Raw genomic sequence first — 19,017 nt, 5'->3', positions numbered from 1 at the left:
AACATGACCAATATACCATGTGTCAATTTCTAATATTGTTACTATTTAAAAGTCACAGTGCATAATTATCTTGTTTATATGTGAAATAAGCTGAAAGCACCTTAAAATAAATCCAGACCATCTTTCCCAATTATAGTGCACATTCAACTAGAAATCTATTTATGAATCTGTATTCCTAACACTTAGATCGGTAGTGCATGCCACTGTATTCCATCTATTTAAATTGACATTGCTTCATCTTTTAAAAAAGGAGAAACATTCTGTATTTCTTATAGTTAACTGATCTGGCCACTCTACAATCTTGCCCATACTTGGCTTAAGATTTTCATATCCTCCTCTGTTGTTTTACTAGATCCTACAGCACTCAGGAAGTTCTGTGGCAGCTATATATATTTTAAATGGAGATTTTTACTGAATGAGTGTACACCTGGTTCACAACTTCTGAACTTCCAACTATTTCAGAATACACAGGTGTCCAATTATAGCAATACTTAAGTATTACATAGCGCTTTTCACTTGTAGATCTTAAGACTATTAAAACACTTTCCCCTTTCCTTCGTGCTCCAATTTCAAACATTGAAGCATTTCAGTAAGCAGACTCACCCTCTAGATTTTCCACATAGGAGTTGGACATGAGTGCTGAATGTTGAGTCCATTTCTCTGTTGAACCTGATGGCTGGTATTCCAGGTCAGAGATAAAACTGTCTGTGTCAGAGAAGAAGACAGACATAACTACTGACTGGACTAAACCAAGAAGTTACAGTTCACTCAACCAGGAAGTGACTTTCAGTTTTCTTTTAATAGCACTAACTTTAAATACCCAGTTTCATTCACAACTACTACATATGTTGACATAAGTAACTATTTATAAATTATCAGAGTGCCTATTAAAAACAATATCACTTATGCTGTATATTTAGTTACTTTTCAGTTAGCAGCCAGAGCCATAAAGGTAATGGTTAATATTTTTGGATGTCTACCTAGTTGTACCATCACAAATTTTATACTAGATGACTTTCATTTTAGTATTTATGTTAGTTTAGAACATTCCTTCTGCAATTTTCTCAAATCTGCTTTACTTACTGTGGTCAAATTAAAAGTGCTTATGCCCCTTGACAGCACCTCTACTGAACAAGGCAGGCAAAAGAGTACTAGTAAATAAAGCCTTTATTTTTCCTAGCCTTTAAACAAAGGAAACTGTTGCTGTCAACAGCTGTTAGCTTCCCCTTTACTTCTCCAGGCTATCTGTATGTTTTGCCCAAGGTACTGATCTGCAGTCAGGCCACACACAGTCTGAACTGTCGGATAACTAAGTATTATCTTGGTATAGGTGGCTCTGTCAGACCAAGGCAATGTGAGAAACCAAGGAGGAAGTGGAGTATTCCAGTATTGCACTGAACTGTGTTTCCTGGAGGAAAAATGAATGTAGAATAGTGTATTTATTACTTTAACCAACACGTGCATGTTTCTTCAGTTGTGATTAGTGACTATGCTTACAACAATATACTGGGTTGGGTTTGGTTTTTTTTTTTTTTCCTGCCCAAGACAGAGCTGCAAGTTTTAGTAAATAAGGCTTTAACACAGTAAACAAAATTACTGTGGAAACTGGTGAATTTGTGCCTTCTGGATAGAGCTTTGCCAGCATGATTTCTAAGCCCTGCTTAGGGATGACTCCTGGGAGAATGAAAGAGTCTGTTCTTACTTCTTCCTGAAATTCAAGCAGTTCAAATTACTTCTTTGGATGACTTCTTATGCTTAATTGTTTAAAGCATAAAGTTACATGTGTTTAAACAGGAAGTGGAAAGCATTATCTGGGTTTCAATGAAAATGTCCACTGCCATTTTGGAGGAAAGGAGTAGATAAAGGACAAATTCTTGTCAAATAATAGGAGATTAAGAAAAGAACGTTTTTCCCACCAACTATGGTAGAACCAGCAAACAAGTGACATTTAAAGAAAGATCTAATGAATCCAGGGAGATGGGCAGAAAACCACCTTGGGATGAAACAAATTAACTTTTACCAGCAATCCTCTTTAAAGCTCAGGCTTTCAAAGGAGCAGACAACAAACACACTGACAAAAACCCTCCAGAGAGCAGTGGAGTTAATTAGCTCTTTTAAGCAACAGTCTCTGTACCATAAAGTCTACATAGCTTATACAGTAAGGATTATCTGTCACTTTAGCAGAGAAATACAATTCTGAGCAATTTTTCTAATTCATAGAGGGATTCTGAGGTTCTTGCATGTCCTAACAAAGCTGCTGACAGTATTTAGTATTTACTTTTATAAATCCCTGACAAAACTTGTCATGCATAGCATGTCTCCAGTCAGCACCTTCTGGAACAAAGCATGCGCTTGCCTCAGGCACACAATATTTGTTGTTTGTGAAACATGGTAGATAAAGCAACAGCCTTTCAAAGTGTGTAATATAGCATAAAGATTTTGTTCAATGCACACTGAAGTTAAGATAGAACTTGAGGTACCAGATAAACATACATTAAAAATACCTTTCTAGCTTTAAATTTCATAAACATTTGAGAAAGGTTTTTACTTCCTTAAGCAATACTAAAATGTGTTTTGTACCCAGAGAATATAACACTAAAATAAAAACTATTAAATTGAAATAGAAATCAAGAAAAGTGACATCCTGTAGATCTGCCTATTTAACTGATCAAAAATTCATACTTTTATGAACCACCTCTTTGTCTTGGCTCCTCCCTTGAGAAAGGTTAAGAAAAAACTTTGGGTCAAAGCAGCACATCAACTTAAAATTAGAGTTCTATTATGGATATAGGCTGACCAAAAAGCTACTGGAGTTATCCATTTGGTTTTCAGGATCTCTTCCTACAGGAGTCAAACTACTTCATTTTTTGTAGCACTATCCAATTAAAAGTTTAGCCTGTGTATCCTTTACTACTTCTGAACTGAAGTAGGATGTGTGGGCACTGGGACTTAACCTAGATGATGTACTGGTTTTAGAAGAGTAGATCCCCCAAAATATTCTAGAATGCATGATTGTTTGCAGTGTCGCTATAGTAAGTAGCGTAGAGTGGGTTTTTTTCATATGCTTTGCAAAAAGAAGTTTGATATAATTGTATGGCAGATTGTATCAACTGTCTAGGTTTGGTAGTATTGCTGCATCCACCTGGGAATTCATGTGTTTTAGAGGACAGATGAGTCAATTGCTGTATTTACAGAGCTAGTGAGCTGATGAGGATCAGTAAACCTCACTGAACATTATGGATAAGACTGCAGCACACGCTTCCTCAGATATAGGCCTTTTGTCAACTCCAGGTAGACCTATCAGCTGCATTTATGTGAAGAACCCCTGCAGCTACGTCACATGGGTTAGAGTGCAGTATATTTAGCCTGTTTTTGACTCCACATGACCAGCAAGTAAGTAGTACAGTGTCAACTTTCCCTAGGGGAAAAAAAAAAAAAAAGCTGCCAGGCTATAATTAACCGTCCGTCTTCTCTGCTGTGGAGCAACCAGCTGATTCTGTTGGTTTGTGATCAAAACCAGTCATATGGCAGAGCCATGTTTGCAATGGCAAACTATCAAGGACCTGGTGGGTTGCCTTGCAAGTTACCATTTCAAGCCATAAGACAGGCTTACTTCTAATAATTTCAGGTTCAATGCCAAGTTTACTAAGAAGTACTTTTTTTTTTATTAACTGATAAAATAAGGCTGTATGAAATGTTAGGAGGAGTATAGTTTTCCTGTGCACATTATGTTTATAGTGATATAGACAGACTGAATGTGCCTGCAGAGTCATGGCATAAGCTCTGCAGTTATTTGGTACAGTAATAAATATCTCTGTTCATGTCACACTTATGGTGTCACACTCTGCATTTATGTATCATGGTGAAACCAACTCACTTAAGTCATGTTTACCCCCTTCTCTCACACAAGAAGATAGATGAGTATTATATATATATGAGAACATAGTAAGTATTAAGCATGAACCTTGGAGCTAGAGGACACATGCTGTACAGTGGAAAGCAGTGCAGAAGTGTCTAAGTGTATTTCTGCCAGCGTCACAAGGGCACGCCTAACTCCTTCCAGTTCTGCTACTGACTGTTGTGAGTGTCTGCACCATGGTGTAGACATGCTACCTGCATTCACAGAATAAATTTCTAACCTCTTCTAATTCTTAAATGGGAATCTTTTTGCAGTGGTGCAACTAGTTGAGCTTACTTTGAATTGGTTACAAGGTGTTCTGTGGCTCTCGGAGGCAAACAGGAAGTTTCATACCTTAGCTGGTCATAGATACCTGAGGATTTACACACCAGCAGTCTATCACTGGTCTTCTCAATAGATGTCTTGCTGGCACAGAATTTACGAACACAGTGAGTGAATCCACTAGAAGATAATGGTCATAGCATCCTTTAACTGTTGACAACCCCAGATGGAGAACATTCTCTTCCCCTTTCCTCACTGTTCCAACCTTTTCCTTCTAGTCTGCTGCTCAGTCTGGATCTTTTTCTATTTCATTCATAACACCCATTTCTAAAAGTAGATTCCCATTCTCTTCCAATACATTTCAGATTCTGCCTTATCACCTTACTCAACCTCAACATCTCACTGCAGGAGCCCATAAGCTTATGAGAAGAATTAGAATTGTAAACTACTTTTTATTGCTATCTCCATATGGCCTGACAAAATATATTTAATATACAGAATACTAGGAAAGGAGGAGTTTGAGCACAACCTTACTAAACAATTTATACTAGTATGATTTTCAGAATGCCTTTTATCAACAGGAATATTCTAAGAGTTCTGTGTACAATGTAGGCTAGAGTTCTTGTCACACAAATCCGTGTTGGGCATGCTGCAAAATGCAACATTTTGTTCCGTGCTTAGGAGACAGTAAAAAAACCTTGAGTCTAAGATGTACATCTCAAGAACATCTCAAGTTTGAGTTGCACTGGCAAGACAGGTTTTTGAGCTGCTCCTCTCCATACTAAGCTAGACTCTAGCATTCAGTATTTTTTGTGCTTCTGTAAACCCTCAATGCTCTGTTTGGCAGGACACTGCCTTAATTAAGAATGACCTGTTAATGCATAAGTTTTAAATATATAGAGAAATACAAAGTACAGTCGTTCTCCAATACTTTCTTATTAGTTACTACTGTGATTCTCTAGAAGTTAAGCTGAAGCTCCAGGTAAAAAACTACCTGTAAAGATGTACAAATTTTCTAGCAAAGATCAGAATAATCTCTGAGCTTCCCAGCAAGAGAATTTATCAACTAGAGGGTTATCACAGAACTTTTAAAATGAACGAATGCAAATGGCTTAAAATTCTACATGGAATGTGTCTGACAAAGCAGACTTAACTGCTTTATGTACACAAACCAGTTATGATTTATAGTAAATCTACACACTGGATTTTCTAATCTCCAGCTTTATTTAATGGAGATGCAATGAGTAACAAAATGTAAGAGGATTAGTAGAAGGTCATCCTGATTTGCTGAATACAGCCTAACATAATACCTTAAAAATGGTTACCTACAGTTGTACATATTAGAAATCTCATTGCTGTAGGAAGCCATGAAATCCAAGGTAAACTCTTTCCTAAACTGCAAAGCATAAGAGATTAAATGTTAGATCAATGGTATTAGAATAGATTTAAATCTAAAACTTGACAGTGGGATAGGTAAGCCACCACAGTAGGAGCACTTTTTAAAAACAGACTGGGGAAAAAAATGAACAAGGCCTCATCATACAACTAGATTAAGTCTAACTTTGACTAGCTTTTTTTTTTTTTTTTCTAGCGGGGAAGAAATGGGACCTTTATTAGATGAGTATACAACAGAGCACAGTATGGATGATGGATACAGGAAAGGACAGAAATGACTAACTGCCTGTTTCTTGTCATTTCAGCTGCCTTGTTTACACCTATTTGCAGCCCTAAGTATTCTGCTGTCTATACAGAGAAATGTTAGCCTGGGGATTTGGGCAGAGGACACACTTGCTGAAAGATGTTAAGGGAGAAAGAAGGCTCAGCATACCGGGGCGGGGAGGGCGGGAGGCAGGGAGGAAAAGCAGAGGGGCCAAATAAAGAACAAGAAGCTGCTTTTGCGTAGTTCCAGTCCAAAAGTTCACCAGCTTGTGCAGATTGACTATTGCAAAGACCTAAGCAGAAAAAAGTACTGTTTTTCAGAAAACCTTTAAATTAATAGCATACAGTACAAATTACTTTAAAATTGTGTTGTTTCAAATGTTTTCTGTAATATCATTTGAATTTCATATCTAGGTGTCCTCATGCATTTTGATCCCTTGTTTCTTCAAGTGAATTAGAAAGTGTCTCCTGTAGGAAGCAAGGATGGGAAGAGGGGAAACCAAATAAAAGAGCAAATTCAAGGTGGAGATTAGAAAAGCCTAAAGACATCAGTTGGATCCTGCTGAAAAACAAGAAAACAAAGAGCCACACAAACTTCAGGGCAGGGGGAAGGAAAAATAGTGTACTTCATGTAGACACCCAGACAGAGAATCTGCCTTGCAATTATGTAATCCTTTTTCATAGTCTGAACAGAGCCTAGCTTGCTCTAACTGGTAAAGGGTGAACTAATACAACAAAATTTAAAAAGATACTCCATCCTGGTCATTGGCATGCATGTTTGACTTTGCAGAGAAGCTATAAATGGTGAATCCAGATGTGTTACACCTTCCAGGAGATGCTGGATCAAGACTAATCCAGATGCTCTTGGCTTAAGCACTGATGGATAGAGCAGTTTTGTAGTTCTGTATTAAGTAGTGGATTTGGGGTTTTTTTGGTGTGTTTTGAAGAAAAAGCCTGAATGTTGGCTAAGAGGCAGTAAGATTCACTTTTAGGAGTCTTGCTTAAAGGCATTTATATAACTACTATCCAGACTGCCACTTCTGTAAGTGGGGTGTGTTGAGTTTTTTTGTTGTGGTTTTTTGTTTGTTTTGTTTTTAAAGAATTTTAAATCATACTCTGTCAAGCTAAACAGCTTAGTAATTCCAGGACTAATTTTGTCATGAGGCAGCACTTCCATACTCTACTCAAATTTTGGTAAAATGTCTTAAAATATTTTATTTTCTTGGCAAAGAAAATATCTACTATGCTAATTTTGAAATAGTGAATGTTACTTAAAGAAGATAATTTATGCTGTCAGGGTTTTTTGAGTTTTTGTTTCATTTTTTTAAGACTACTGGCTTAAATATTTAAGGTCAGTAATCCAGACATGATTTATAAAATTTTAATTAGGCTTTGCCTTAGTGTTTTATTTTGAGAGGTTTATATTTGCCTTAATTGGTAACCCTTAAAAACCTATTTTCCAACTAAATATAGCTTTCAGGTTTAATATATTAGCTGGGAGAACATACTGTATCAACATTAATTTAAGTATGCAATTATGTTTGGTTTTTTTTCCTTAATTGTTATAACATTAATGTAGAATAACTGATTTGCTATTTGTGTCTAGCTCTTTTTGTACGGAAACTAAAATTCAATTATACACAAAAGAAAAATTTTGAAAATTATTTTTTAAACCACAATAATATGTTAAGATACATTATAAAAAAAGTGTTCCTGTCTAAACATGATTTTTTATTTAAAGCTGATTAAGCAGAGGAAGTATTTACTCATGTTCAGAGAATTGAGTAGCTTATTTCTTGTCACTATGCCCTTCAAGATTTTTAGAACAGGTTTCAGGCTAGACATCTGATTTGTATTTGCAGATTGGAAATGGAAAAAAAAAAAACAACCAACCCACAACCCAACCCCCCAAGCAATCATCAAATGGCAGTAATATGAAACTGAAATGAAGGTAATCTCTATGCTTGCAAACGTATTGTTGCTGCCAAGTGCTAGTGTAGCATTTAAAACGACGTTCAATTTTCCATATAGGAAGCGTATAGTTTAATCACCAGTTATCAGACCTTCTTTAAACTTCTATAGCAAGCATCATTCAAAAAAAGAAATTAATAAAGCTGTGGCCATTGACTCATATATATATTGATTATACTTCTCTAAACTATTAGCAAGTGGCCATGCTTTTAAGTATGGCTCTTGCAGCTTTTCCTGTGATTTGATATCTTTGTCAGCACAGGAACAATTCAGTAATGTCACCGTGTTAAGCAATGGAAATAGTTTCTAAAAGCAACTAATATTTGTGATACAGGGGGAAAAAAAAAAAATAATCGGCTTTCTTTTTACTATGCATTCATTTTAATTTCTGAACAAGTATAACCAAACTGCCGAGATGATCATAAATGCTAACACTTCTGCTTATGTTGTCAAAAGTTTAACTATGGTATTTAGTTGTGTTTTATTTATTTCTACATCTTTTTTGTGGATGTGGAGGGGAGGAGGATGAGAAAAAGCTAGGTTCTAACATGACACTTCTCGATACATGAGATTTCTTTTTCCCTCCTCTAGTACAGAAGTAGAAAATGCTATTTTTTTTGTCGCATTCTGTTTCATAAAGACTTGCTCTTCTCCCCTCAGCAAGTCCTTGATAGAATCAGTCTCCTCCTTCCTTTCTAAATAAAGTTGATTGATAAACACTGCTTCTAAAAAAAGAGAGCTTTGTTTAATTAGAGTGGCCATTTAACTAACTGAAAGCCCAACTATATTATCCATTTCTCTCATTTTCTTCCTAGTATGCTGTGTCTTTAAAGGCATTACTTACTAAATTTTCTTACTATTGACTGGAGGTAACAATAACAAAGCTCTGTTTATGCAAGGAACTGGGACTGACATGGGTATTTTAACATACACTTAAGTCTTTACACTACTGCTGATGCAATTAAGTAATTAGTAGGGATGATTAAAAAAACCCAACCCAAACAAAAAAAACACCCCTAAACAAAAAACCCACAAGAACCCCCAAAACAGTTAAGACTACTGTAGAAAAGAGATACTAGTAAAATTCCCATCATCAATACCAAACACCTTTTACACGCCTTTTAAGGCCAGGCCTTCTGTTCTTCCAGTCTTATTAACAAGACATGTTCTTTAAATTGCTTTGCATCTATGCCTCAAATAATAGTCTGATGTTTAGGATCTGGTATCTCTTTCTTTTCACTTTGTTGGACAAGTTTTGTAAATTAACACTGTCCAAGTATTTTAAGAACTTTATAGCCTGGCCTTTCACACTGGAACGTCCTTGTTCTGTTTATGTTAAACAAGTGAATTTCTCAAAAAGCTAGCCAGAGTGGTAAGGAGAAGACCAACAGCTACTGTGAGCAGAGGTGCTGAATGATGACAGCAGATCTACAGAATGTCTGTGAAGAGACTAAGAGAGTGCTAAAATGCATGTGATTGATATATTTTCAAAAAAACTAGCCTGCCCTTCAAAACTGGGACAACTCCAAGAAACAAGACTCCAAACTACATTCATGCAACTTAGATATATTGTTATGACTTTCCCTGAAACATACCAACAGGACAATAAGAAAAGGCTTCAAATTAATTCCTTATATACAAGGTGTCAATGTGTATGAGTTAATTCCTCAAGCCCTGTTTTATGACAACAACAAAGTCTATGGGCAAATTAGACTAAAGTATTTGAACTGTAGAACTACAAATTTACTGCTGATATCATTAGTTTTAAGTCGTTGCTTTGGACACAAAAATATGACTCCATTTTGATGATACCAATTTATTTCTGTGAAGAGGAGCGTGTTCTAAACAAAACAAAACAACCCTCCCACAGCCACGCTGTAGTTTAATGTAGATTATATCCCAGTATTAGAATATTATATCCACTTACCATCATCTAGTGTGATGTCTTGTAGTCCTATTGTTTGAAAACTCAACTCTCTGTCTTCAGGTTCTGGTTTAATGTTAATAGCTGCCCCATCTGGTGAAAATGGAGATGAATCGCATACGGTATGGTGGACTAGGGATGATGCTGCATTAAGACCTCCCAGTGCTGGACTATGTGCTTGAGGGGAGTGCTGTCCCGAGTGACTTACAGTGGTTGGCGGGGGAGATGAGGCAGGTCCTGAGCTAGGAGATTGATAAGGCATAGGTTGTAGCTGGGGTGAAGAAGGTCCAGACAGCGGTGAATGGACCAAAGGGTGGGAAGCTGTTGGGGATGGGGATGAAGTGGATGCTGGATTTGTAGAATGGTATGGGACTTGCTGCAGCTGGGGAGAAGCCTGACCAAGGGACCGACTCATTGCAGAAGGGATGGAGCCCTGCCCAGCACTTGGGCAGTGGTATCCCATTGACGTTAGGTGAGAAGATGACTGTCCTGAATGAGCTGGGTGTGCTAGCGGGTGCCCTGCTGTACTTGATGTTGACACAGAACCTGCATTTGAAGAATGAAACTGCATTGGTGGTAGAGCTTGGCAGCTAAGATTTATCAAATGAGGTACAGCTGTGTCTTGCTGAAATGAAATAGTATCAAATCCTTGGCTGGAGGCAGAGTTCATAGGAAGACCAGACTGTCCATTGTATATGTTGTTAGACTGCATAGGCTGGTAAGAAGGCCTCACAGGAGGTGCTGATGTTACCTGAAAAGACTGAACCACAGCAGGAGGCAAAACATGACACTCTTCACTTGGACTAAGGTTTCTACCTTGCATATGTGGCAGGTGGGATACTGCTGGGGTCACCATTGCTGTGTATGGTGGTTGAACTGGACACACAAGGCTCCTGGGTGATGTAGACAGTAAATTGTCATGTGGATGCCCTTGTTCTGGTGAAGGCAATTGAGTTCGGATAGAATGCAGGCCCTGGACATTGCTTGCGTGAGGCAGGGCCAAAGACGGAACAGCAGACAAATCCACCTCATCTCTGTGCTCTTGCTTCATTATAACTAGAAAAAGTAAAACACTGTATTACAATTCCAACCCGTATGTATCCTGTGATAAATACATACTAATTGCTGTTTAACAGCCACAACAGTGGTGTTAATGTCCTTGCTCTAATTTCCCTTCTTTTGCTCTTTTTTTTTTTTACTTTATGCCTGCTATATTAACCCTTAAGAGCCAGAAGACCTCTCCTAGCATTTATTCAAAGTCAGTTACCTTCCCTTCTAAAACACCCTCCTATGCAATGCATGTTTTTTTAAAGACATTTGCAACCCAGCCAGAGAAAGTCCGGTACATCTAAAGAATACAGCTCAGAGGTGTGTGTGGTGGGGGCTGGGGAGGACAGGGTGCGCTGCTGCTGCTGGGCTCCACTGAAAATAGGCAGACAGGAGTTCAGTATCAGGCACCACGCAAAAGGGGAATGAAACTTTTAGCTGGCTTCAAACTTTCCTTAGCCTCTGATCAAGATGACAGCTGAACTTTGGCAACACAGTTAAACTAGCTCGAGTAGTGCGTGTTGTTTTAATTACAGCAGCTCTTTCAGCACATCCCCCAATTTCAATGATGGTAACAATTGTTCTTATAATACAGAGACTTAAAAATTGACACACTTTCAGTTACAGGATTTTGGGCTTTTTTTTTTTAATCTGTTGGTAGGGTCATGAAAAGATATTGATTTTAAGCACAAATAGAAAAATGCTAACACTTAACTGCTCAATTACTACTTTATACAATACACTGTTAAAGAAACTGCTATATACATTTATAGATAAAAAGGATTTTAAAACATTTGTGCAATAACAGCTGCAGTGATAATTAAACTTGCTTCTTATTTAAGCAGTGTCATTACTGCATTCTACCATTTAAACAATTTAAATATGGATTTCTCAAAAAAAAATAGTTTAAGATGTATCTTGTAACTATCTTAGGAGCTGATATTCTTAAGAATGGTTGAAAAACACCACATAAACCTGATAACGCATTTAGTGTGTACTTAGTGTACCAAATACCTAGGTAACATTGCTTAAATTGCACATGAAGGTATGAAGTAGGTAATTTTAGAGCACACGTGAGCAAATCTTATCTTAAATAGCGTAAGCTAATGGTAGTTGGCTTTTTTGGCATACATATTAGCTTTAAGAAGTTTATATTAATATCCATGTCTGACTTTAAAGACTCCCTTCAAATACCTGACTTCAAGTCCTCCAGACAGTACTAGAGGGTCTAGCACCATCACTGGTACCTTGTGAATTCTGACTACTCTAAATGGGTATGAATTTCTTAAGAGGAAGTAAGTGGCAGGCAAAGGAGTAGCCATTGCATATCTAGTAGCAAGCACTTCCTCACACCAAACAGAAGGGATTAAGATGCTTTAACTACATGTACAGTTAAGATGTACGGTTTTCGCTTCTGGCTAAGTTACAAACTATTTTCTCTCAACATGCTGCAATGTGTCCAGAGAGGGGAAAAAAATATTTTTTTATCTTCCTTGTACCTAAACCTGTTTTGTTTTGTTTGGGGTTTTTTTTTGACATTTGGGGGGTGGGGCAAAATGCATAAAACCTGTTCTTCTGTAATCTCACTATCCTCCATGTCATCCCTACAGTTATTTAGAAGAGCAGCTTCTGAGATTCACCATCATTCTTAAAGAAAAGTAGAATGAAAATTATTCTGTAAAAAGTGTAATGAAGAAATACCTGGCTGTAATTATAGCACTGTAGCTTATTACACTAAATTTCAGCTTTTTAATTAGACAAGCTTAAATAAGCTGTTTTACAAACAAGTCAAAGCTAGTCTTATCTACCTGTCAAAAGTACAAGACTGTCTGAATTACTTTCAAATGCCTATTTTAAAAAACAAAATAAAATGCAACATTTTAGTTTTTTATTTAATACCTGGTGTATAAGTAAAACGTTGAGACTGGCTTTTTTTCCTCTTGCCATTGCAGAGATAAAACTGCACCTGAACTGCTGCTGTAATGGTTTTGTTATGGTATGGAGGAACTTCAAGTATGATGTTTGCCTATATGAAACAAAGTTTTACATATCAAATGCAAATGGAACTGCTCTTAATTACAGAAAAATGAAAACACTTATTGCAAAACTAAAGCAAACTAATATTTTGAAATTGGTAAACTTCAAGTTTGTGTATATTACATAGTAAAACAGTACTATAAGCAAACTTTTATTTGGAGACTTTTTTCTTCTTTTAAACACAAGTGTTCTGAAGGTAATGCTTTTAATTAAATAGACACATCATCTAAAGGATGCTTTGTTTATCTGCCAGAGCATAAAAATATTCTAGCAGTCAAAGAATAGCATTTTGGATCATTAAGCTTTTAAGAAAAATTTTAGTGCACTGGAAATTATTTGTCATCTTAGCAAGATTATCTTCATTTTTCTTTTTTTCAATTTTTTCATTGCTTTCACAACAAGCATACTATTTCCAGTTCCTTCAAAGCATCATCTTAATGGCTACTTTATAGTATTAAGCCAATTTAGAAGTCTCCAGTTGTCTGTCTGAATCAGCCACTGATCTACTTTACTAAATGAAGTCTAAATTTCAGAACAATGAAGATGTTTAGTTTCTCATTTTAAAACAGAAAGCTTTCTAAAATAAGAAAAATTGTTTCTCACCCCTTGACACTTTTCCCTAATTATTTTCCCTTCTACCTCCCACTGAGGTCGTCCATCTGTTGAAAGAAATTTACAAATAATTCAAGCAAAAAGCATTTTCTCAAACACTTAAATACTTAATCTTAAAAATACTTAAATACTTAATATGAAACTGCATTTATTTTCAGTCAGAAAGAGGCCATTCAACTGACAGAGATATACTGTAAACAAAGTGTAAAGTATAGAGATGCTTTAGGAGTTTTAACACTACAGACCTTGTCCGTAAGTTGACTGGTGTGCAGGATTCTGCATTTTAACAGAATCTGCTAATTACATACAGTTGGATTTAATTCCAAAGGAGACAGTGTGTACTGTAAGTGTACAGAGGGATTTTTTTCCCCATTTTCCTAAAAACATTTTTGAAAGGTAGTTAAATTACTACTAACACTTGTGATTATTCAAACATGCTGATGTCTTAACCTACAAGTCACCATGCGAGAGATAACATATGCCATATCTTCACACATATACTCACAGGTTATACATTAAACACGCTCGCCTGAACCGAAAGACCCTGTAGTTCAAATAGTGGACAAATTGTCTGTGTTGCGAGGGAAGTAAATCACCTTGGTGAACCTCTCTCTGCTCTGACCTAGCATAATCCATTATCCTTAATCTAACACTCGGTTCTGTGTTATTGGGTTTGTACAGGCTATCAGGGAAGCTATTATCTAGCAGCAGTACTTCTTTAAAAGGTGTTCAAGTTGTGTGTCAAAATACATTATTACATAAACCCCCCACTTACGTTGTGCATTTGCTAATAAGAAAAACCCCCAACTCCCTTGCTTAAATATTAAAGAAAATGATAAGTCATAGAAGAATTGGACTTGGTTGCAAACTTTTATTATTAATGATTTACTTTTGCTAGTGTTTTGCAAAAGTTCAAATCAGGTATTCAAGTCACAGCAACAACAATTTAAGTTGTTCAGATTTTACGCTCTCTATATTAAAGGGACAATCAAGGAAGAAAAGGAACTCTATGTATTAAGACAGCTAGTCCTAAATTTTCAACTATTTTTCATGCATTTTAGTCTAAGTAAGAAATATTAAGATCAAGATGTATATCCAGAAGAGCTACAGAACCAGGAAGCAATGCTGAATAACTGAACATATTTGAGTAATATGTACGTATGTACCTGAGTGTGTGTATGTGCAGCTGTGTACAATACAAAACCAAAACAAAGAAAACTTGCTAAACTTTCACTATATCTGGTTGTAGTAAACTAAAAATGAAAACTATTTGACAGCGGTTTTTTGGTGTTAAAATTCTCTAGTTTATGGAGTTGCATAATTATGAAAGTGGTAGAAAAGAGGAAGAACATGGGATTAGAAAAAAAAAAAAGCTTTCAAACCTGTACTTACATTTAAAGAAAGATGTTTTAGAAATATTCATCTAAAATCTGCAAGTTTCTTGCTTACTTTGAGATTCTATTTCCTATATATTAGACTGCAAAATTTTATCTACTACCCTCCCAAAGAATAATTTAATTTCATGAGATCAGTTGGAAGCAGTTACAATTTTTCCACAGATTTCAATGCATGAAGGAAACACTATGTCTTTAGTATACCTTAACTGAAACCTGAAATGCATGCCTGCAACATAATTTTTAACTCTACTTTGCTAATATACAAGTGTAAGCCTGCTGCAGTTCTCACCCACGACTAAGTGTTGCCTAGAAGACTGAACTTGGATTCTAGAGAATGAGAATCATGTAATACAACTGACTATAACATTTCTGATTTCTTGGCAATTAAATACTTGACCAGCTTGTCAAGCACACAAATGTTTAATACGTGTACAAAAGGTCGCTGTTGTTTGTACCACAACTTATTGCCAGTATTTTACCTACATGCACACTTGCCTGTTTACAGATGCAAATTAGGCATAGACACAGCTGAAGCTTACACTGCACACCAAATCTGAGTCTGATCTTAAGACTTCCTAAAAAACTGCATCCCTTAAGAGTAACTTCCATAGAAAATCTTACACAAATATATCGGAAAAAATCAGTAGTGTTTTCTAGCTAATATTTATTCCATTGTCTTAGGAGTAAGTCAGTTCCTATGCAATGATTAAATCAGATATAACATGACATCATTGCCAAATAGTACATTTCCATTAATTCCCATTTTCATTTTTTCTTTTTTTTTTTTTTTTTTTTAAATAACCAGGAAAAAATACATGGTATGATCTGTCCACAGCATCTTTCAAACACACACCATTCAAAGTTAGTTAGCCTGTAATTGTCTGAATCAGAAGTACTATTTCATTCATAATTGCCAACGAGCACATAGATCAGTGACCAAACTGATTACTACTTGCGACTTAACTTTCTTTTTTTCTTTTTCTTTTCTTTTTTTTTACTTCCTAAAATGAAGCTCAAGTAATGTTTTTGGTTTGGTTGTCAACAAAAAAAGTAAGATAGTATTTACCTTGTCCTTTTTCAAAAAATATAATTTTGGATTCTGGAAGAAAATTGGAGCCAGTCACCACCATTTCATGGCCTCCATTTACTGAGCAACTATTGATGCTGTACTTCTCAATCTGAGGAAGTTCTTGAGCAGATCGCTGAGCTTTAAAAAAAAAAAAAAAAAAATTAAGGGAAAAATTATTATTCACAATCTTAATCATATTGACATTTCTTTTATGATCTGAAGTTGAAGAATCAAGGGTGAAACTAAAACTACCATCTATTTACATATACAAATCATATTTGTGTATGATTTTATCTTTGTTTTTAAAATTATGTTGAAATTATATAATTATAGAAAAGAAACACCAAGCAGCCATGGAATCCCAACAGTCTCTACTGTTAAAGCAAACGAAATTTTTAGTTTAGGAATATTGATTTAAAAATTACTTCAGCATTTTATAGACAAAATGAATTCTAGGAGAAATTCAGATTGTTTAAGATTGTGTTTTGATTCCTTAGTGCCAGCATTTAACAAATGAATTCTCTAGAAGTTCAGCTGTTCATTAGATAACACTGTATAAAGACAAGTAATGGTATAGACTCTGGTAAATGAAATAGTATTAGTTCCTTCTGAAATGAATATTTATTTTCACTGCCTCTGCTAATATACAGGAACTACTGAAGCTGCTAGCTGTGTGACTGCAGTATTATGTTTAAAGCCTAAAACACTGTTTTTCCTCCAAATCTTCAGGCTGCCACTTAGCAAGTACCACCTTTAAATAAAGATATATTACTTTTTGGTAATTTAGCTCTTTTACACACAATGCTTTTTACACACACTTGTTATATATAATTCTGACAACAAATATTGTCAGAATGACAATACTACTGACACATGCAGAAAACATGACTATAATTATGGATAGTTAAAGCAATCTTACAGCATTCAACAGGTATGGAAGCAGTCTGCAGAGATAAGACTTTTCCACTAGGTTGTGGGATGTGAACACGAAACACAAGTCGCACTCTGGTATTCTTTCTTCCAATATCTGTCTCTCCTTTACGGAGCTCTATATCTGAATTGCGAAGTTTCAAAATACCAGCACAATCGATACTGGAGATAGGTGAGGACGGATGGATCAGAAGAGAAATGGAAGAAAATGAATCAAACTATTGCCAAAGTATACTCTGTAAGCCTTTCTTTTGTTAAAGAATGAAGAGCATTCTATTTTTTCCCCATGTTACGCTATTTTAAATGTTATTTTAAATGTCTGAGATTAAAAGTTCTGTTAGCGTCAAAAATGACACCAAGTACTCTGTCAAAACATTTTTGTCTTGTAAATGTCTAGCTGCTGTTTTTTTGAACCTTTAAAAGATTATGTGTTATTGTACATTGTTTAACCTTCAAAGTAAGTTATTTAACATAGTAAACATCATTTACAAGGAGTAAGAGACAGATTTAGTTCTGCCTTAGGAAGGACTAGAGAACGACAAAAGTGTAGCCATCAAATCCTAGCTACCATTCCACACAGTTATCAATTACTCATACGAGACACACATACTTTAATCAAGTAACACATATACATAAGCTTATGAGGAGTGTTATCTTGCACATCATTGTGGGTTCATAGCATTCAACGGCACTAGCATGAAGTCTGCAACTAGGAAAATTTAAGCTGACTTGAGAAGTCTACATAAGAAATAAATGTGCTACATAAATAATTGTGCTTTACTCTGTTCACTGACCCTCCAGCTAGGACAGAGCAGTTTAATTGTTGCTATAACCAACCATTAAACTGTTAGCTAGCACATTCTATCTGGCAAGACCAGAAAAGTCAGAATAATACAACTGTTAAAAAAATAATCAAAACAAGTAAAAGACCTACCAAGATACCAGAAGTTAAATCACCACATTCAGTCAAGAAACAAACAACTAAACTGTATGACTGTATTTTCATAGAGAAAAGTCTTATGTCTTTGTAAAATCAAACAAAAACTCTACCAGCCAGTAACCCACATGCAATGCTACAAAGGTGGAGTCATATATATGGATGGATTGTATGGGGAAGTGTAATCCCAGAAGCGCTCATCTATCTCCCCGTCAATCTTATGAGCTTCCCTGTCTCTCTACTCCTTTACTTCTGACTACCTAAACATTGTCATGTTTAAAGAGATGTGTCTATCTTAACCATGAGCCATATTTGTGGAAAATACGCTATTCTACAAGATTTTTCTTTCACCTTTGCACAAATGGGGGAAGAAAAAAAAAAAAAGACAAAAAAAAGACACATAGCAAACTAAACAGCCAATTTATGCTGTGATGTACCTGGCTGACATATTATTTTCAGGAAGAAGTGGTATTTCCAAAACCTTTGTGCTGGCAATTATTATCTCTTGACTAGCTGTTGCAACTGTTTTTCCAGTGATTCGGTGCACCTGGTAGAACGCATGAGGTCTTAAGTAGCGATCATCTGCTGTTCCGATGAACATTTGTAGGTTTACCGGCTTTTCGCTGTAGCCCACGAGCTGATGAAAAAGTAGATGTAATATTAAAATATTTGTTGACTTTTACTGCATTTGTGTGTGCGTAACATAAATACACAACTAGTACAAAGACTTAAGAGTCAAAGAGTAGTATTTAATTGCAAACTTCTTCAATCTTTTCAGAAATCAGAAAACTGGGTACAGATATCTGTCCCCCAATACAAGTATCAGCAACATTTATCAGAAGAAAGGGATATCAGAATACTTCTATTACTTTTGAATCTCTCAAAGAGAAAAGAATCATTTTATCTACAGAATTGCTACATCAAAGCTATGCTATGTTATAGGTCTCTTTCTGATATTGTTTTTAATCAAAGCCAAATTATCAATTTTACTGAGATACACCTAGTTTCTAGAAATACTAAAAGTATTTTAAAGTTTTTCTACTATGGAATACAATACTGAGTTTTACGAAACTTAAAGAGTTTTTGTGGATGCAAATGTGTTATGTTAGGACAAAGAATATTTAATTCATAGCTACAAAATCAATTACAGTTTATTTTTGGCAATGAAAATGTTTTAAAAACCAAAATTTGACAGATGTTAATTCATGCATATTTCCTTTTCTTAAATACAAGACTAACCACCAGTGCACTCAG

At 35.7% G+C, this 19,017-nt stretch overlaps 1 protein-coding gene across 3 annotated transcripts in view; it reads right to left on the bottom strand.

The window, feature by feature from the left end:
* NFATC3 (nuclear factor of activated T cells 3) overlaps positions 1-19,017 on the bottom strand; it is an 80,594-nt gene that overhangs the window by 12,341 nt on the left and 49,236 nt on the right. Inside the window, exons 4-10 of one of the 3 annotated variants that reach the window (XM_052795525.1) lie at positions 18,201-18,400; positions 16,816-16,988; positions 15,894-16,034; positions 13,422-13,477; positions 12,681-12,807; positions 10,551-10,790; positions 604-705 (exon numbers count right to left, since the gene is read on the bottom strand). In XM_052795525.1, coding sequence (XP_052651485.1) covers positions 604-705; positions 10,551-10,790; positions 12,681-12,807; positions 13,422-13,477; positions 15,894-16,034; positions 16,816-16,988; positions 18,201-18,400 — 1,039 coding nt within the window. Of the gene's footprint in view, positions 1-603; positions 706-9,737; positions 10,791-12,680; positions 12,808-13,421; positions 13,478-15,893; positions 16,035-16,815; positions 16,989-18,200; positions 18,401-19,017 lie in introns of all 3 variants that reach the window. The other 2 variants (XM_052795523.1, XM_052795524.1) reach the window with 2 other exon arrangements.

The sequence above is a fragment of the Harpia harpyja genome, chromosome 9, assembly GCF_026419915.1.
Source record: "Harpia harpyja isolate bHarHar1 chromosome 9, bHarHar1 primary haplotype, whole genome shotgun sequence".
NCBI lineage: Eukaryota > Metazoa > Chordata > Aves > Accipitriformes > Accipitridae > Harpia > Harpia harpyja.
This window is presented reverse-complemented; position numbering and strand designations above follow the sequence as displayed.